Raw genomic sequence first — 19526 nt, forward strand, 5'->3', positions numbered from 1 at the left:
CCTGTGCCTCATGGGAACAGTCCAGCCCAAACTGCCAAGCCAGGTCTTCCCTGGACCGGAATCAAGCATCCTAGGACCGGTTTCTGGCTATAAGCCGTCATCAGCCAGGATAGCTTGACTCCAGTGGTGTGGAGAGCACCGGACACACGTCTGAGCATACCCGTCATGTGCAAGTGTGCATGGCTGACCAACAGTATGCAGGAAGCAAACATACAGAGCACATGCAGCACCTTCAGGACGAACAGCCGCTCCATTTTAAAACAGTGGAATCAGACTATGTCCAGAATCCTCGGGGGTGCTGGCTTATTCAGCTCCCAGCTTAAATACAACACTACCATGCGGAACCTTTGTGGTTCCTGTACACACGGGAACCTATCACGAACATTGTCACTCTAGGACCCACCGAAGCTCATAAGTGGATTGCTACCAATTAATTCTGTTTCCTGCACCACTGATACTGGCAAATACATTATAGGACCCACCGGACTTCGTAAGGGGTTTCTTACGGCGTGCGCCCACGCGGTTGCCGTGTCAGTTGCTCCCAGGCATCTCCAGGCGTGATTGTTCAACAGGCATTAGTCTTAGATATATATTCTTATGTCCTGATGATCCCGGTACAGAGTTCTATGGGATAGAAACGTAGTCTACTCTGTGCACCTTGACAAGATCATAATTATTAATTGTAATATGCAATGGTGTTTTCAACACTTGCTTGGAATACTGCATATTTAAATCCAAGCTCATGTAAATGCCTGAGCATGCTATCTCCTTTGTTATTTTTCTCGACGCATGTGTCCCCACTTGAATGTTGCTTGTTTTACCTTAAGACAAATATACTAAAGATTCCTTGCCCAGATGGACAAACCTATATAGATCTCATTGTATTTCTATATTAACCCCCACTTCCATTTCTGTAGCTAGGGCCACAGTTCATATAAAATAGCTACACCCAAAGGTCCCTGGCCAATCTGATTTGGGTCCCCTGGTTCGCATAGAACGTCATGAATTGTCTGGGACAACGAGGAGCTAAGGTTGAGAAGTGATAGAAGAAGCCTCACGTCGGGGATAGTGACCAAGCCTGCGACACTGAGTGGTAGCTATGCCAAGGTCGCTACTACAACCGTCAGCAACGTACAGTATTCCATCCAAGTTTCGGACTGCCTTTGGGTGCACGAAGGCACACTTATACAGCAAACTACAGTCTTATCCAGCCAAAGACAATTTTGGCATTTCCGTGAAAAACACTTGCATGCAGAAGTCTTTGCATAAATTGGCATTTCATTTTGGGTGGAGACATCCCATCTAGCACAGTTTCAACTTCGAAGTGGCTGGAATACAGACGCAACAAAAAAGGATCAAGTCTCCAGATCTGTGTCGGAAAACACAGAAAGCAACTGAAGTCATCAAGCAGGGGTGGTGTTTGTATGCCCTCTGCTCTGTCATATTCAGGGAAGTGTGGAGCCGGCACAGAGCGTGCTTGAATGGAAGCAGATCTACAAAAAAGTATTACAGATCCAGTATGCCGCCTGGGAAGAGGCGTTGGGTGAAGAATCTGCAGTTAGAAGTATCCATCAAAACTGTTGAACAGGTAGAGCCTGGTTTTTAAAGGTTTAAACCTTCCCAGTGGAAAGATTAAGCTTCTCCCAACTACCTCAAGAGTGCAGGCTGGTTTACAGGATCAGTCTAGTTTCCTCGAAGACACTTCAGTTTTTGACTTACTCAACTTTTTCATGTTTTACATTTATAAACTGGTAGCCACTCAGCTGTTTTTGTAAAAGTTGTAATCAAAGATATGTATTTACAAATTCAGAGACATCAATACAATATTAAGATAGCCATTTAGAAAGACCTTGTACATTAGTGTGAAAAGTGTAGACAAGACCATCAGAAGATGCCATGACAGATCCAGTCAGCAGGTAAACAAGGCATAATCAATCTGTCAGCTAGTGTCTCAAGACTACATCTCCACACAGGAGAGAAAAAGCCATAATTGTGAACACTTTTACCCAATGCATAAAGTACGCAGTAGAAATGTTAGAGAATTGTAAAAGTTGACAGCACAAGAAATATCCAATGAAGGGCTGTTTTAGGAGTTCAGTTATTACACATCTCGTCATAACATGAAAATGTGCTGTCCACAATCTCTTACCTGCAGATGGAGGAGCTTTGCTTGCGGCTGAAGCAGCAGGTTTGGAAGATGCCTTGGACGGGGGAGGCTCAAGTTTGGCTGGCATGATGGCTTTTGCTTTCTCAAGCATGCCCACGACCAGGTCCTTGGAAGATGGCTGAGGAGAGATTGCGCACAGTGAGTCTTATTGTGAAATGTCACTGCTGCATATTTAAAGGATCATGAATCAAACTGTAGAATAAGTTGCTCTTCCTTACGGATACTACCTACCTGCTTTCCAACGCACTTATTGAATACTTTTAGGCGGTAGACTGGATCCTCAAAATATTCCACATCTCCTGCTGGGTGGAAAGGCATCCAAGTCCCAGTCCTAACAGGACACAGAGCTATGTGAAGGTTCTACCACCAGTACACTGACATCCCTATGCCTCCTTTTTCAAAACCCTCAGCCACAGAGAGGAGCGGGACAACTCAACAAGTAGTTCGAAAAATCCACCTTGGGTCCTTTTAAATCCTAAATTAAGAAACCACAGAAAGGGAAGGAAGGGGACAAAAGAGTAAACTGCAAGTAGATAAGAGTACCTACCAGAAAGTGTTTTATTGGAGTTCAGTTCCTCTTCGGATGTGTATTTCTACATCAGATTCTTTATCTTTATATTAGTGGACCCAGTTTTAGCTCCGGTACAAGAAGCCTGAGCCCTTCAAAAGGATCTTTTTGCCCAGGGGAGAACAATGTAATATAGATAGAATGATAAAACGTGGCTAAAAACTTACTTACCTATGGTAATGTTCTCTTTTGTGGATACTCTAACTGCAGATTCATCACAAGTAAAATATTCCAAGGCGCACGACTGGGAAAGAGATAAATGGTGACAAATAGCTTTGCAGTGACTTCATACCACATTGGAAGTGAGGAACAGAGTCGCATATAAGGCTCATCACTGCACACTTATGTCAGTTTCAGGTCTGTCTCCTTCTGCAACTCTCAGACTAAAATAATAGAATAAGAATTAATTGAAAAAGTGTGAGGAAGACTAACTTGGCATCTTTTAGATGATTAAAAAAGGCCACTTCACTAACACGGAGGTCAATAAGGAATTAGCAGTTAAGAAACAAGTTACGTAACAGTAGTTTTCCAGTATTGAAAGCTCCAATAGATTCACATGCTTGAATTATTTCCAGTCCTCATGATGTGAGTCCCCGGTACCTTTGATTAGTAGTACCATGATCGGTATGGACTAAAAAAAGAAAAGGCCTAGGCCTCTTATTAACCTATCATACATTTTACTCAAAAAGAGGCCAAAGTTTTGCCTTAACCAATCAGGATGAATCACTCTAGAACACTTCTGAGAGAAGCTCAGTACCTCAGCTTTTCATGCTAATATGCTGCAATATAAGGTGAGCCGCATGTGACTGAGCTTCCAAAACTGGAGAACTATGGTTATGAAATGCATTTAACAGCTATTCCTTCTTGAGCTCCGACCCCCTGTTAGTGAAGTGGCCTTTTTATCATCTACAAAAATCCCAAGTTGGTCATTCGTACATTTTCTCAATTCATTCCTATTATTCATAAGTGAGCACTGTAGGAGGTTGGCTTAGTATATGGTGCTCACTTGTGTAAATGTAGCACCCTGCACTAATCCAGTGATTTTAGGGGTCTTGGACAACCGTAGAAAGCTCGAAGTGGTAGCTGTGGAGAGCAGCCTTCAGGCTTAGCCCAGAAGGTGTACAGCAGCTTGTTTTACCAGAACAATCTTCCTGGTACAGATTAAGTGAAAAAGAACCACACAGTGTATTTATAAAAGGAAAATGCTACTTACCAGTATGCATCTGTTCTTGGCATGTAGAGCTGCAGAGTTACACACTGTGCATAGATCGCCACCTAGTGTTGGGCCCGCATGTTTGCAGTTTGTTGTTGTCCTGAAAAGTTCTTTGGAAGTCACGAGGTAGGCGACTCCTCCTTTGGACCACATTGCGCATGGGCATCGGCTCCATCCTCAGATTGTTTTTCGCCATTAGGGAAATGATGGAGCTTTGCAAGAAAAGGAAGGATGTCCATGTAATTTGATCTAATTAAGATAATACTGGAACAGACAAGGGTAGCCGGGGAGGCGGGTGGGAGTGTGTACCTCTGCAGATCTACATGCCAAGAACAGATGCATACTGGTAAGTAGCATTTTCCGCTCGAGGCATATGAGCTGCAGATTACACACTGTGCATAGATTGTATAGCAGTACCCACTCTTAGCAGTGACCACCCCTATCTGTTCCAGTAGTTTAAAATAATGTTTTGAGAACAGCCTGGCCCACATTAGCTTGTTGTTTGGTTTGCACATCTACACAATAGTGTTTTGTGAATGTGTGCGGTGTAGACCATGTAGCTGCTCTGCAGATGTCATCTAAGGGAATGTTCCCTAAAAATGCCATTGAAGCCCCTATTTTCCTTGTAGAGTGGGCTTTAGGGGGAACAGATAAAGTACGTTTAGCTTTGTAGTAACAAATCTGTATGCATTTGACAATCCATCTAGCTATTCCAGATTTTTAAATGGAATTACCCTTGTGTGGTGGTGAGAAAGACACAAAAAGTTGTTTGGTCTTATGAAAGGGTTGTGTTCTCTCGATGTAGTATAGCAATGCTCTTTTGACATCTAGGGTATGAAGAGCTCTTTCTGCAACTGTTTGTGGCTGCGAGAAGAACACGGGGATTCCACAAATTGATTGAGGTGGAAGGGAGCGATGACTGAGAAGGAATTTTGGATTGGTACAGAGAACGACCTTATTGTGATGCATTTGCAAGAAGGGTTCTTGAATGGTTAGTGCTTGTAGTTCACTAACTCTCGGCAGAGAAGTAATAGCTACTAGGAAAGCAACCTTCCAGGTTAAAAATTGTAGTTCACATTTGTGTAAGGGTTCGAAGGGAGGCCCCATTAGCCGTGTGAAGGTGAAGGTGGTACTCTGGGAGGAATTATTCTCTTAATGCCTTCCATAAAGGCTTTAATAGCAAGCACTCTGAACAGAGATAGATGTCTATTTGCAGATATTCTGGTATTGCCGCAAGATGCAGTCTAATAGACGTGTAGGCTAAGTTACATCTTTGGAGGTGCAGTACGTATCCTATGATGTGTTGAATAGACCAGTCTAGGGGATTAATATTGTTGTTGTGACAATATATTACAAAGCGTTTCCACTTAGCTGCAGAACATGCTCTAGTGGTTGGACGTCTAGCCTCTTATGACGTTCATGTAGTCTGGAGGAAGGTTAAGATATCCAAATTCTAGGACTTCAGGAGCCAGATAGCCAGGTTGAGCTGAGCTGGGTCCGGGTGCCTGATCTCTCCACGGTTCTGTGTTAAAAGGTGTGGAGACAGGTATTATTTTTGGTGCAGTACTACAGAAAGTTGTAGCAGTGTGGCATAAGTGGTAGAGGTGGAAAAGCGTAAGCAAATCTGCCTGACCAGTTCATTCATATTGCATTGCCTTTGGACAGTGGGTGTGGATATCTGGCGGCGAAGCTTGGCATTTGGCGTTTTCGTGGGTGGCAAATAGGTCTATCTGAGGTTATCCCCACATCTGAAAGAATGGCTGAAGAACTTGCATATGAAGTTCCCATTCATGGGTCTGTTGTGTCTGACGACTCAACAGATCTGCTATGGTATTTTGCACTCCTGGAACATGCTGAGCTAGTAGGAATATGTTTTGAGGTATAGCCCACCGCCATATGTCCTGTGTTAGTTGAGAGAGTTTCAGGGAGTGTGTTCCTCCCAGTTTCTGTATGTAATACATGGCTGTCGTGTTCTCCGTGCGGACTAACAGCTTTGTTTGATACTTGCTTTTGAATGCTAGGAATATGGCTAGTAACTCCAGATGATTGATATGGAGTAACTTTTGTTGCGGTGTCCACCTGCCTTGCATGGTGTGTTGCAGTAGGTGGGCTCCCCAGCCGGAGAGTGATGCGTCCGCAGTCAAGACTATTTGAGGAACTGGCTCTAGAAACGGTTGGCCCTTTGAAAGGTTTTTGGTGTTCCACCACTGCAGAGAGCGATGAGTCTGACCGTCCACCAACACTAGGTCTGTTAAGTGACCTGGAGCCTGGTTCCATTGACGTGATAGGCACTCTTGGAGAGGACGCATTTGAGTCTTGCATGGGGAACTATGAAAATGCAAGAGGCCATCATCCCTATGAGTTTCATGAACACTCTAGCTGGAAGGGAGTGTTGTGGCTGAAACTTTGTACAAAGAGTTTGCATCCTGGCTATCCTTACCGGAGAGGGATAACCTAGCGCTGTTGAGGTGTTTATTGTGGCACCGAGGTACTGTTGTACTTTGGATGGTTGCAGATGAGACTTGGTGTGGTTTAATGTGAACCCCAAGATGTGGAGCTGTTGGATCGTGGCATGAGGGTGTTCTACACACTGGTTGGGTAGGGGGTGGAGGCAGAGCGGAAGTTGTTGGTTTTGCCTCTGCCTTTGTTGTTGTTACCCCTGTAGCCCTATCTCTGGTAGCCCTTAGTGAATGTGGATTGGCTAGGGGGTCTTGTTAGAAGCGGAGGGACTTTCGGAGGAGTTGCATCTATATGAGTGACGAAAAGAATGTCTGGGAGCTTGCTGCTGCAAGGCTCCCATAGATTTTGCGGTGTGTGTTTTTTCATTTTTCTGAAGACACGTCAACATTTGGGCCAAATAAATGTGCCTCATCAAATGGCTGTTTAAGGATGGAATTTTGTAACTCCGGTTTAAAACCTGAAACACGTAGCCAGGCATGTCTACGTAGAAGGGTACTGATTGCCCTTGATACAGTATATGCAGCATCTAGGGCACAACGAATGGAAGTATTAGTAATATTTTTACCTTCTTGTATAAGTTCATTGGCCCTTTTTTTATATTTGTCTGGTTGATGCTGCATTATCGACTCCAGTTCATCATAATGTGCCCTGTCATATCTTGCCAACAACGCTTGGGTATTGGAAATGCGCCAAATGTTAGCTGCCTGGGACGCTGTTTGTTTACCGGAAGCGTCAGGAGCTTAGATTCTTTATCTGGTGGTGAGACCTCACCTAATGTTTGTGAATTAGCACGTTTCGGTGCATTAGACACTACTAAAGAATCTAGTGGTGCTGGACCTTTAACGTAAACTGGATCTGTAGGGACAGCTTTATATTTCTCAATGCGAGGGTTGAGGATCCGAGCCCTGACAGGATCTTTAAAAACCTCGGTTGTGTGCTTGATGACACCTTTAAGCATGGGCAAAATGGCAGTGGACCTTTGTGGGTTATCAAAAGTGTCTAATAGGAAATCTTCCTCCACAGCATCGTGTGCAAGTCAACCCCATGGTACTGGGCAGCTCTCTGGACTAGTAGGTTAAAACCTATAGTGTCCTCTGGTGGGAAAGGCCTGGAAGGATATACATCGTCTTGGGGGACGTAAGGCACATCAGGGGTGTTACAATCATCCCAAGGGTTAGGTGACTGAGGGGGACTATTGGTCCCTACTGGGTAATGTGCCCCCCACCTGTGTCATCAGAGTCTGTATCTACATCATCATCTGGATTAGTGGATGGTGTAGGCGAATGATGTGGTGGAGGAGGTGTAGGAGGAGGAACAGTATGCGGAGGTGGTGGAGAAGGGACTCTTAATGGAGAGGTTACAATGTCTCTTCGGAGGAGGAGGAGGTGCCGGCGCCTCTAGTGGTCTCTTCTTGGAGCTAAGAGCTAGCTGGCCAGTCTGAGGATCCTTTACAAGAGTTTTTTTTATTAGGATCTGGTGTAAAAAGTTCTTCTGTATAGGGCAGATCCTTCGGCAAAGTTTTCGGTTCCGGAGGTTTTTTCGGCACCGAGTCGGTAGCTGGTCTAGGGTCTTTTGGTTTAGAAGTGTGACTGTGAACATGTTTTTTTTGGTTCCGGGTGTTTTTTCGGCTCGAAAGCGTGTGAATCTGTGCCTTTAGGCGTTTTTTTACTCCGCTCCGAGTGCGGTTTCGGCATCGATGAGCCCCTGCCAGTCTCCGGCACAATGTGCTTAGGCATCAGAGCAGGAGCCAGTGTGGTTGAGGAAGATGGCTTCTTCTTCGATGTTGGTATAGTATCGGCACCGGGAATAGGCTGACTCGAGCCTGAGCCGCCTGAAGGCTTAGTAGGCTTCTTTGCCGGGCCCGAAGGCGGGGCGTGGGAAGCAGTCTCTGTGTGCACCCCTGCCCGAAGGTGAGGGTGTGACCGAAGCCTTTTTTGAGGGTGTCAAGGAAGGGTCGGGGTCGACGGTCTTACTTACGAACCGTTGAGCTGGAGTGATGTCCTTGATGTCCGAGTCTTCAGGATCAGAGGAGCCGGCACTTTCTTCGGCATGCTGGTGTTCTGGCATGTCAACGCCCTCTTCAAAGATGTCATCGGGGATCGAAGCGGACTAGCGAGCCATTGTTCTTCGAGCTACTCGGTCCCAAATAGTCTTCTTGGAGCGGAAAGAGGCCCAAGCGGAACAGTCTTTGGCTTCGTGCTCCGGTGAGAGGCAAAGGTTGCACACCTCATGTAGATTGGTGTGGGGAAACTTCGACCCACATCGAGGACACTTTTTTAATGGCGTTGTTTCCATGAGCCAGAGAGTAAGGCCCAGGTAGGCCCAAAGGCCTTCGTCGACGATCGGAATCGAAGACTTCTAAGTGGTGAAGAATCGCATCAATGTGGAGCGTGATCGAAATACCGTCGAACAGGGTGAGGATTACGTGCCAGAGGAAATTCGGTTCCAAACCGGAGCTCAGGAAACACATCCGAGCCAGATGGCAGAAAAAACACAATCCGAGGATGGAGCCGATGCCCAAGCGCAATGTGGTCCAAAGGAGTCGTCACCTATCTCATGACTTCCTAAGAACTTCCAAAGAACATTTCAAGACAACAACAAACTGCAAACATCCAGGCACAACACTATGTGGCAATCTATGCAGTGTGTAATCTGCAGCTCACATGCCTCGAACATATGTATTTATTATAAGACACTCACTAACACAAATATCTCCTACTCTGAGATGTACACAATACTTTGCAAATAAAACAGGTAAGTAAAAAAAACAGGTAAGTAGCATGAATACACAGTGGTCACCAGAGGGAACAAAACCACATACTAAAATAGAGGGATGCGAATCGCAAATAGAGTCAAGACTACCCAGAGGGTCTTCTTCCCAACCTGATGTTTCCTCCGCAGAAATATAGATATATTGTTTGCTTCTGTTCTCCTTCTCTTCCCCCCCCATCCCACAGTATATTTTGAATGCGATAATGTCTGCTTTACATTTGTACCCCCCCCCCGCAAACCACATGATGACACGCTTGTACTGGACTGCCTTGTTTTCTTTTGTTTCTCTATTTTCTTGTTCTTTAACCACTTGGCTGCTAAGGGGTATGCATGTAGGGCCATTGACTTTCCATTGAAATCAATGGGCCCTACATGACGAGTTACCCTTGTCATTAGCACTGAAGGGGTTAAATTCAATAAAAAGTTTTCACAAAAAAAAAAAAAGACTTCACAGAGGACGTAGAAGTGTGGCGTTGGCAGAGGTGGGCACACTTCTTCCTCACTTGTTTTACCTGCAGGTTCTCCCGCACAAAGTGGGGGTCAGAACCAGTGGGGACCAGTTGCTGAAAGAAGCAAGTGGTCTGGGGAAGCTCACAAAAGGTGGCAAGCCTTTGAAGCTTCCCCTTTGTAGGCCCAGCCCATCCTGAGAGGAGGCTTGGCACCTCGTCCCAGGATGTTCATTATTTCAACCCCCCCCCCCAGAGCAGCTCTCAACTCAGGGGTCCAGAAACAAGGCAGCTAAAGCCAGCCACTCGGCCTGGACGCTAGTGGTAGGTCGTTTTTCAGAAGGCATCTCTAAGATGCCCTTTGTGCATTCTTTCATTAAATCTCACACTGGTATCAGTGTGGGTTTATTGTGCTGAGAAGATTCTCAGTTTCCAGTGTAGCCATTATGATGCTGTGGAGTTCGTAATGACAGACTCCCAGCATCATATACACTTAATGGCGGCACTGCACTTACAATGTCTAAGAATGGCCCCAGTCACTGTAGGGGTACAGGGCTTGTGCACCTGTGCCCTCACCACTGGTAGTGTACAGTTATGTGTGCCATTTCGACCTCACTTTCTTCTGTACCAAAACACGCAGCCTGCAAAGGTAGTGTGTGAGTGTAATGGTACAGGGCCTCTAAGGGAGGCACAATAAGTGCTGCATCACTTAGATGCCTTCTCTGGTCACAGTGCCCTGGGTACCTGTGGTACCATTTACCAGGGGCTGACCTGTGGCCAGAGATGCCAATTGGGTTTTGAATTCAATGCAGTTTTAGGGAAAAAACAAAGGCAGTGGGTACTTCTCTGGCAGGTGCTCAGGGCACACTCAGTAAAAGCACATCAGCAGCTCAGCAAAAAGTGGGAGCAACCATGCAGAAAGAGAGCACTTCTCACACAGGTCACAAGACAAGAGACCTTAGAAAGGCGAGAGAACAGGGCTGAGGGTGAAGGAGTAGGGAGTACAGTTCTGTGTGCGCTTTATCTGAGAAGCTTTAGGCTTCAACTGGAGTAGGAGGAACTAGAAAGGGAGCAGCAACATTTCTTGCAAGACTTGTCAGCTACAGACTAGCCTCACACTCCTGGATAGCTTGTGAATGCAATAGTGTATGACTGAATTGGGTTCAGGCAAAGGTCCTGTGCGTCCATAACAAACATTTATTTTCAACAGGGGTTGACTTAAAATCTGATCTTTGGTAGCGACTTCCCAGTTCAATAACAAAAGTATTTGGAGCTAAAAGGAAAACTGAAGGAATGCAGCTCAAAATCAATGCTGAAGGGCACAGAAAAAATACAAAAAAAGAATTAACACCACAGTGATGATAAACCCGTGGCTGACGCCAAGCACATCACCTAGTGGTGTGTCAGAGCTATGGAAACCTTCACACTTCCACTCTGGCACCTAAAGAATTCAGTAGATGAGGAATCCGAGATTATCAAGCAGAAAAATCAGATTCACCTGAGACTCATGAGCAATGCAGTCAACTTTTAGTAAACTGCAAACTATATGAAATGACAGCTGTATTCTAGCTTGATTTCTTTGGAATACAAACAAATCCAACTTTTAGTAATGAATGGCAAAGAACAGACATTCCACACTCTTCCTCATAACATCTCAACATGGACTGACAACTCTAGCCTGCCCGGAGACCGATATCCCCCTCTCATTGGAAGCGGAAAGAACATATCCTTTCGATACAGAATATTTCACAAAAGTACATCAGTTTGATCTATAGTCAAATAATAAAGTAAAACCTTAAGTTTGCCGGCAGCTTTGGCCATCTTGTCATATCCTAAATGCATCATAAACGTGGGTAAAGCATCTTGAGCCTTCTTGCGCACGTCACCATTCCGATCCTCCAAGCAGGAGTATAGATGAGGCACACAAAAGAGGACATCAGAAGGGACAGTTCGGAGAGTAGGGAACTTCTCAGCCAGCCACCCAAGAAGCTGAAAATAAAAACAGGAGAAACAAAAGATTGGAAAGTGGAGATGTGCACAATCCGTTTAAGACAGACAACCAATGTCTCTCCTCAGTGTCAGTGTTAACATATTAATTCAATATTTGGAGTAATGCAAATGGGTCCTCTGAATGGAAAAATAAAGACCTAGTACCTCCTGTCTGAGGAACGGGTTTTCCCTCTTGAGCTCTTCTGACATATCTTCCCCTTCCAACCATTCTTTCATTCCGGTCTGTTCCACCCAGGAGTTTAACGTAGCCAAGGCAGCAGCTCGCACATTGTTCTAAAGAAAAGTGTGAGAAACCAGAATTTAAAAAACTCAATGAACTTTTTTTCTGTTGCTGAGGGCAAGTAGCAATTCAAAATAGTCTATTTCGATTGCTCAATCATAAAAGACAGAATAAGTCCATATTTAAAATGTATAAAAATGTAATCTCATGAAAAAATTCTGATAATTATTAAGACCAAAAAACTATCAAAAATCTATGAAAATTAATATATATCCATTATGAAAACACATTTATACATAATCAACGATAAAATTAGGTATTTAAAATGCAAGATAACATTCATCTATCATATCACAGGGTCGAAGACCAAAAAAAACCAAAAGAAACACCTGATTTACATTAGCCTATGTTCGACAGATGTAGCAGGTGATCATTCCCTATAAATTCTGGACCTAACGTCTGATCCCTCTTACAGTGCAGGTTGGTCTACCCCCAATTTCTTGGCTCGAATAGCCCACATCCATCTCTAATATTTAGCCATGGCAACTGCAATAAGATCTGTCGTATCAGACTATAGGATCCTTAGGGCCTCCATTGCAGTTCTTATACCCAAATTCCTGCAAATGGGTTTAAGCAATTTAGTTCTGGGGAGATTGTAAGCTGGACATGCAAATAAAATATGGGCTAAGGTCTCGGTGTGGCCATGGCAAAAGATACATTTATCACTCGCTGATAAGCCATCTGCAAGTGAACGCTCTTATTGGGAGTGAACCTACTCTGAACTGATGGTACAATTTTCGATTAACAGGCCTAGAAACGAGGTCCCAAGAGGCTTCCAATTTAACCTCATATTTTACTTCCAGGAACTCCCTAGTCCGTGTCGGCCTTGTGATAGGTGAAAACCTCTTGGTTTTAACCATGTCCCAGTATGCTGCCTTGAAGATCTTTTTGGGGGGAAATGCTGTAACCTCTGGGTCCTCCCACAAAGTGCTCATTCCCAATGTCGAACAACGTGATTTTAATGTTGTTCAACCATGAGATCTGATACAATCGACCCAGCCTCCTTACTGCAAGTAGGGCCTTAGCATAGAGGGAAAGCTCAGGAGTAGTCCAGAGTCTTCTCCAGAATGCTGTTCTAAAGTGTGCTGCATCCTGAATACTAGGACAGCCCAAATCTGAATAGAGAGGCATAAGTAGAGAGGATTGCGGAAGATCAACTAAAGATCTAACAAACTTATTTTGCGCTAATACTAATGGGGTTAGGTTTTCAAAGCCCCAGAGTACGGCACCATATAATATTGCGGGGCTAATTTTTAAATTGTACACTTGCAGAACAGGGGCATTAGGCTTAGTTTGAGAGACCCTGTGCTCATTAATCAAGGTATCTGCTAATTGCACATGTTTTAGGGCAAGCATGTCAACCTGAGTGTTTTTCCACTCGAGCTTGGGGCGGGGGCAGAGTGGGCAGGGTTCGCGGTTCCTGGCTAGCACCAGAAGCTGCAGATCAAACAAGTCAGGTGTTCACGGGAGAAACAGCTTGAAAGACAGGCAGATCCTCCAGGGTTTTTGAGGTTGCACTCCGCTTAACACGCCCGGGTTTTGCAGGAGCAGGTTCGAGGGGGAGACAGGCCTGTGGGGCTAGGGCAAGTCAGTGGGCGTCGTCGTCTTGTTAGCTCTGCACGGCTCCTCATCCTTCTCTTTTTCTTGTGGTTGATGGATCCGAGGAAGGAAGGTTCAGGGTGCCCCTAAACTAAATTTAGGGGTGTTACAGGTAGGTAAAGGGCAATGGGTCCCTTCCCTGGAGTGGGTACACCCTCTATTCTGCCACTCACCGGTGGGGGCAGTAGCCTGTCCCTGGTTGGCTGGGTCTCCCCGTCCTCAAGATGGCGGAGAATCAAGGTTGTGCTTCACCTCGCCTCCCCCACCTTAGGGGTTGAATTGGCAGAGGTGGGCTCACCTCTTCCTCACTTTGTTTTTCCCGCCGGTTCTCCCACCCAAAGTGGGGGGTAGAACCAGTGGGGACCAGTTGCTGAGAGCAGCAAGTGGTCTGGAGAGGCTCACAAAGGCATTATGACTTTGAAGTTTCTCCTTCGTGAATCCTTCCCATCCTGCCAGGTGTTGAACCACCAAGGTAATACCTTGATGTTCCAGCCATGTCCAGAGACACAGAGCCTCCTGAGCCACCTATCTCGTGATACTTCGAAGACTCTTCCAGGACAACAATGTGCAATCATCCGGACCCAACACTAGGCGGCGATCTATGCACAGATATGAATTCAGCAGCCCACATAGCTCTAACATAGGGTTCAGGACCCCACTCCACCCTGCTTGTTGCAATACCACACGGCGGTGGTGTTTTCCGTGAACAACTGCACTACACTTCCCCGGACAGAGGGAAGAAATGCCTTCAGTGCCAGTTGGATCGCCCGAAGCTCCAAAAGATTGATGTGGGGTCAGGACTCCGCCTGAGACCAGAGGCCTCTGATCTCCGCCTCTCCCAAGTGGCTGCCCCATCCCAGGAGCGACGCATCCTTTACCACCGTGTGCTCCGGTTGGGGAAGGGAGAGGGATCTGCCATTAACCCAATTGCGATTCGTGAGCCACCACTGCAAGTGTCGTGCAGTACCCTCTGAGATCGGGACGTGATCGGACAAGTTGCCCTGATGCTGTGCCCACTGGAACTTCAGGTCCCACTGCAGAGCCCGCATATGCCATCTGGCATGTTGCATCAGCAGGATGCAGGATGCCATCAGGCCCAGGAGCCGGAGGGTCATCCTAACAAACCCGGGATAGAGGCTGAAAATCGGAATCATCCCCGAATATACCAGACTCGCTGCTCAGGAGGATAAACCCAAAAAAGGGTTGAATCCAGAACCGCTCCGATAAAGTGGAGCTTCTGAGAGGGACTTTGGTGCGACTTCGGCACATTGATGGAGAACACCAGCAAATGCAGGGCGGCTGTAGTCCGAAGCTGGGGGACTACTGCCTGGGGCAAGCCTGACTTCAACAACCAGTCGTCGCGGTAGGGGAAGACTGACACTCCTGACCTGCGCAGATGAGCTGCGACCACCATCCCATTCGTGAACACCCGAGGGGCACTGGTAAGGCCGAAAGGGAGCACGGTAAACAGAAAATGCTCATGGACTACCGTGAATCACGGTAACGCCTGTGAGCCGCAGGACGGAAATGTGAAAATATGCGCCCTGCAAGTCCAACGCTACCATCCAGTCTCCAGAGTAGTCGAGACCTGAGCCTGCATCAACATCTAACTTCTCCTTCAGGAGGAAGCGATTGACGTACCTGAGGTCCAAAATGGGGCACAAGCCCCCTTTGTACTTCTTGGGGACCAGAAAGTAGTGGGAACAACCACGTCCTACTTCCGGCCCAGGTACGCGCTCAATGGCCCCCTTGGCCAAGTGGGCCATAACTTCCTGCTGGAGAACTGCGAAGTGATCTCCAGACATGCAGTGGAACCGAGGTGGCATGGCTGGTGGGGGAGGGGGGTAGACCCAAAGGGGAGGGAGTAGCCCCTCCGGAGGAGTTGTAGCACCCACTTGTCGGAAGTGACAGAATTCATCCTCCCCTTCCCCATTGGCGTTCTGCCACCCACCGACGTGGGTTGCAACCTGAAGCTCAGACTAGGAAGGCTTCGAAGTTGACGTCACGGGGGCGGACGTGAACTGACCCTCACGCCGGCCCCCAGAGCCACCCTGGCGGCCTCCATGCCCACGGGCCCGCCGAGTTTGGGCGCAGGCTTTTGACCGAATGAATGGCCAGGGCCGCCTCTGCCATGGCCACGAAAGGAATGAAAAGTAGACGTGGCCGGGCGCATGGTGGAAAGGCCCAAGGACTTTGCCGTAGCCAGAGAGTCCTTAAAACGCTCCAGTGCAGTGTCGGCCTTATCACCAGACAGGCGAGTGCCGTCAAAGGGCATGTCCATGAGAGCCCTGGATGTCCAGGGAGAACCCATGAACCGCAACCAGGGGTCGCAACAAAGCGCCACAGTCGTGGAAATCGCCCTACAAAGGGAGACTTCAGTGAGGGCATTGTTAAAGGGCAACAGCGGCTCCGATGAACTGGACATCGACTGGAGCACCTCAGTAAGGAGATTAGTCTTCAGGGTCACCGCGGGGAGATCACCGTTAAGGACCTCAGCTGCCCAGGGCACCACCGTATATGAGGCACCCTCCTCCATAGTGGGCGGGGGAGAGGCAAACCCCGGATCAGAGGAGATGTCAAGGCTGCCGGCCTCCTACAAGTCGTCCACCCAGTCCTGCTCAGAATCATACCGACGAGCAAGAGGATCCTTGAACTCCTCCCAATCCTCCTCCACCGCCGGCGCAGTTGGCACAAGCCTCGTCGGCAGGGCAGGGATTGGGGAGGGAAGAAAATGCGCCGGGAGTGGCGCCGTGTCCCAATTCAGATCCCAGCGGGGACAAAACCGTTCGGGAACCGCGGCAGAGGTGGAACCAGCAGTATCCACTGCAGCGCAGCCGGCCGAGCAGAGGGTGGCGCGGAGCCGGCAGCAGGGGACCTCTTGGCGCCGTGGCCCGAGCCAGCAGTGCAGGATCCAGCTACGGGAACGTGGGGTCTGAAGGCACACCGGCGGGAGCCCGAGGTCTAAACAGGCGGTACATGGCAGCAAGGAATTCTTGCATTTGTCGGGAGTCGCCGACGGACCCGGGTAAGGTGGGTAGGCAGCGGGACTCTCGGGCTCCGAAGGAGCCGCAGGGGTGGAGCCCTGCCCCCCTCGTCCACATCCGAGGACTGACGGGGGGACATTGGAGAGCGACAACGCTTATTTGACTTCGTGTGCCATCTCTTACCCGAATCAGAGGGTGAAGACTTGGATCCCAAGGAGCGGGGATGACTGCTCCGCGAGCGGTCACGGGAACAACCTCTGGACCTTGAACAGCGTGGGGACGAGTGCCAAACTTCAAGCAATTTTCTGCGCCGCTCCCTCAAGGCATTCGGGCCATGGCCCAACACAGGACCGGGAGTCATGGTCGCGCTCCCGGCAGTAAAGACAGAAGTCATGAGGGTCCGCCACTGACATATTGTGACGGCAGGTCCCGCAGGACTTAAAACCAAGCATCCCTACTCGCACCAGAGAAAACCAGCACGAGACAAAAGTCTCAAAAAGATAGTCAAAAATGACTGAGGTACGTGCTCTATCCGGATCTGCCCTTACTGGCGCGCAAAAAGAAAGAACTGACGTCAATGTGCATGGGTGGCGCCTAAGTAGTCTCCGTGATGTCATCTCGGCGCATACGAAGCCAGCGACTGACGCGGAGCCGCAGGACGCCACCTACTGACACGCAGGGGTACTGCTAGCAAAACTTTCCGGATCCAGTAGAATGCCTGGGGATATTCTAGGTAAGGAATCTATTTCACATCTGAAATAGACAAGTCTATTTCAGATGTGGTTTTATTGTGATGAGTAGTTTGGTACTAAACACTCCCGTTTCTGTTCAGTGCAGCAATCATGGTGCTTGGAACTCACGTTTTCAGCCCATGTACTTTATATGGCTTCCCTGGCTCGTGTAATATTAAGGAAAAGACCCTCAATATTGCAGATATGCCCACACCTGTGATACAGTACACCCTCCCTTAGGGCTAGTAAGGCCTACTAGAGGGGTGACTAACCTCTATCGGGCAGTCCTAGCCGGCAAGGCACACAGGTAGTGCGCCAAAGTCTGTCATTTTGTCTGCACCAGGCCATGCATGATGCAAGGGTGATCTGGCCTAGGTGTGGGATTCCTAGGGGGACCATCTTCAGTCCTAACACCCTTGACACCCAGGTACCATTCACTGGGGACTTAAAGGGGACCTGAAGAGCCAATTGTGGAATAGTTCTTAGGGAGCAAGCACTGGCACATGTGACCTGGTTGGCAGGGACCATGTGTAGTACAGTCGAAACCACATCAATGTCCAGGCAAAAAGTGAGAGGCTAAACATATCAAACGAGACCCTTTCTCTCAATTTCTAAAAAGCTCTTCCGATAGCACCTGACGAACTGATAGTGGCATGGCGTTCCACAGCTTTGGCGACAGGTAGCAGAAAGCCAGAGAGCATTTGCTTTACCTTTGGACCAACCACCTGCACCTCCCCTGCTCATCCTAAATTGCTAGAAGGTAAATTCGGTTTCACTAGGGATTTAAGGTGAAAGCTCAGAGAACTCACAACTACTCTTAGATAGTGTTTCCAGTTTGACCTGGTTATCGACTTATCAGATGAGTGCAAAGAGTACCTGTCGCAAGATTTACTACAGAAACATTTACACACCCTTGACTTCGAGCCGGACTGGTCTGTCTTCTTTCAATGTCTGGCAACGTAAAGCTTCGCCACAGGTCTTGTATCGCTTTCGGGCACATTCCTCAAACGACCAAGCAGCAAAAGCACACCTCATGGGTGTCTGTCACCAATATTTGTTTAATACAGTCAAGGCATGGTTTGATCCCTGTATTTTTAGGTGGGATCATTTTCCTCTTTCACACTGGATTTCAGTTGGAAAAACTTGTTAAAAGAATGAAAAGGGTGTGTCAGAGCCATTATCAAAGGCTCTGAAACAAAAGAACTTAGACGTGCTAAGATCATAGCAGCACAGCCTTACCTAGAGGTGTGCTGGAGCACTAAGGTCAGACCTTCCAGATTCAGTCCTGCACCTGAGGAGTAATTTAAAGGTGAACAGTCCGTGCTTAGAAGTATCCATTTGAAGACAGGGTTTTTTTTTTCCTGCAGGCCAGGAGTCCTGTATTCATTACAAGTGGTTTTGCTCCTTTAACCGAGACTGGTACAAGCAACACATAACTGGCACTCAAATGTGCGCCAAACCACCCACAATGGCACACCAAGTGGATCCTGGACACTAATAGCAAAACTTCGACTGTCTGAAGCTTCCCAATACTGGTTTCCCTAAACACTAAACACCGGATTTTCTACAATGCTGCTACATCCAAACTCTTCAAGCAAACACCAACAACCACCTCTCGCCTCATTCTACAACACCGATTCCACGAACACTCAAATTAACCACAATTCTACAAGCTGCATACCTAATGCCCATGATCAATACATTCTGATGTAACAGACCACACAGAAAACTAAAATCATTTTGCAGATGACCTTCTCCACCCTCTGTATTCTGGTCTACTCATCCAGAAAGGACAGAACTATACAGCTCTTTGAAGGCATCACACACACAAAGTATAAAGTAACTCACCTTACTGTCACCAAGGATGGTGATAATAGGAATGCCTAAGTTCTTCACATGTTGCTTGATATTCGGTCCAATGGCTGTAGCAAGCTGCTGGAGGATACTCAACGTCTGAAGAACCTGAAAAATAAAGACAGACATAGTTAAGACCGGGGCGTGGTCTGGCCACGAACGAAGATGGCCGATTGCTTCTGAGCTCCACTACGAATTGGGCCAGGCACGGAGGCAGTGGCTTTCCTAGTGAAGCTGCGGGTTTCCTGGTGCGGCAGTGGACCTGCACATTTCCTCTTCCCTCGCAACCGCCCTCTGATGTTGTGGAGAACCCATGGCAAATGCTGCAGCCGCCATTCCACTCTGAACCTCCGACAGTCAGGTGTGATCGCTGGCCTCGAGGATTGGGAAAGTCTCGGCTCCAGAGTGACAGCTCCGCCAAGCTCCAGAGACCGTTCACTGC

General features: G+C 47.5%; 1 protein-coding gene across 6 annotated transcripts in view; it reads right to left on the reverse strand.

Annotated features, from left to right (window-relative positions):
- The window catches only part of CKAP5 (cytoskeleton associated protein 5), a 722261-nt gene that overhangs the window by 355812 nt on the left and 346923 nt on the right, over window positions 1-19526 (reverse strand). For all 6 annotated transcript variants that reach the window (XM_078684427.1, XM_078684424.1, XM_078684429.1 and 3 more), the window contains exons 23-26: window positions 19079-19192; window positions 11781-11909; window positions 11421-11615; window positions 2150-2285 (exon numbers count right to left, since the gene is read on the reverse strand). In XM_078684427.1, coding sequence (XP_078540553.1) covers window positions 2150-2285; window positions 11421-11615; window positions 11781-11909; window positions 19079-19192 — 574 coding nt within the window. The remainder of the gene's footprint in view (window positions 1-2149; window positions 2286-11420; window positions 11616-11780; window positions 11910-19078; window positions 19193-19526) is intronic.

Source organism: Lissotriton helveticus, chromosome 3_2 (assembly GCF_964261635.1).
Source record: "Lissotriton helveticus chromosome 3_2, aLisHel1.1, whole genome shotgun sequence".
In the NCBI taxonomy this organism is placed as follows: domain Eukaryota; kingdom Metazoa; phylum Chordata; class Amphibia; order Caudata; family Salamandridae; genus Lissotriton; species Lissotriton helveticus.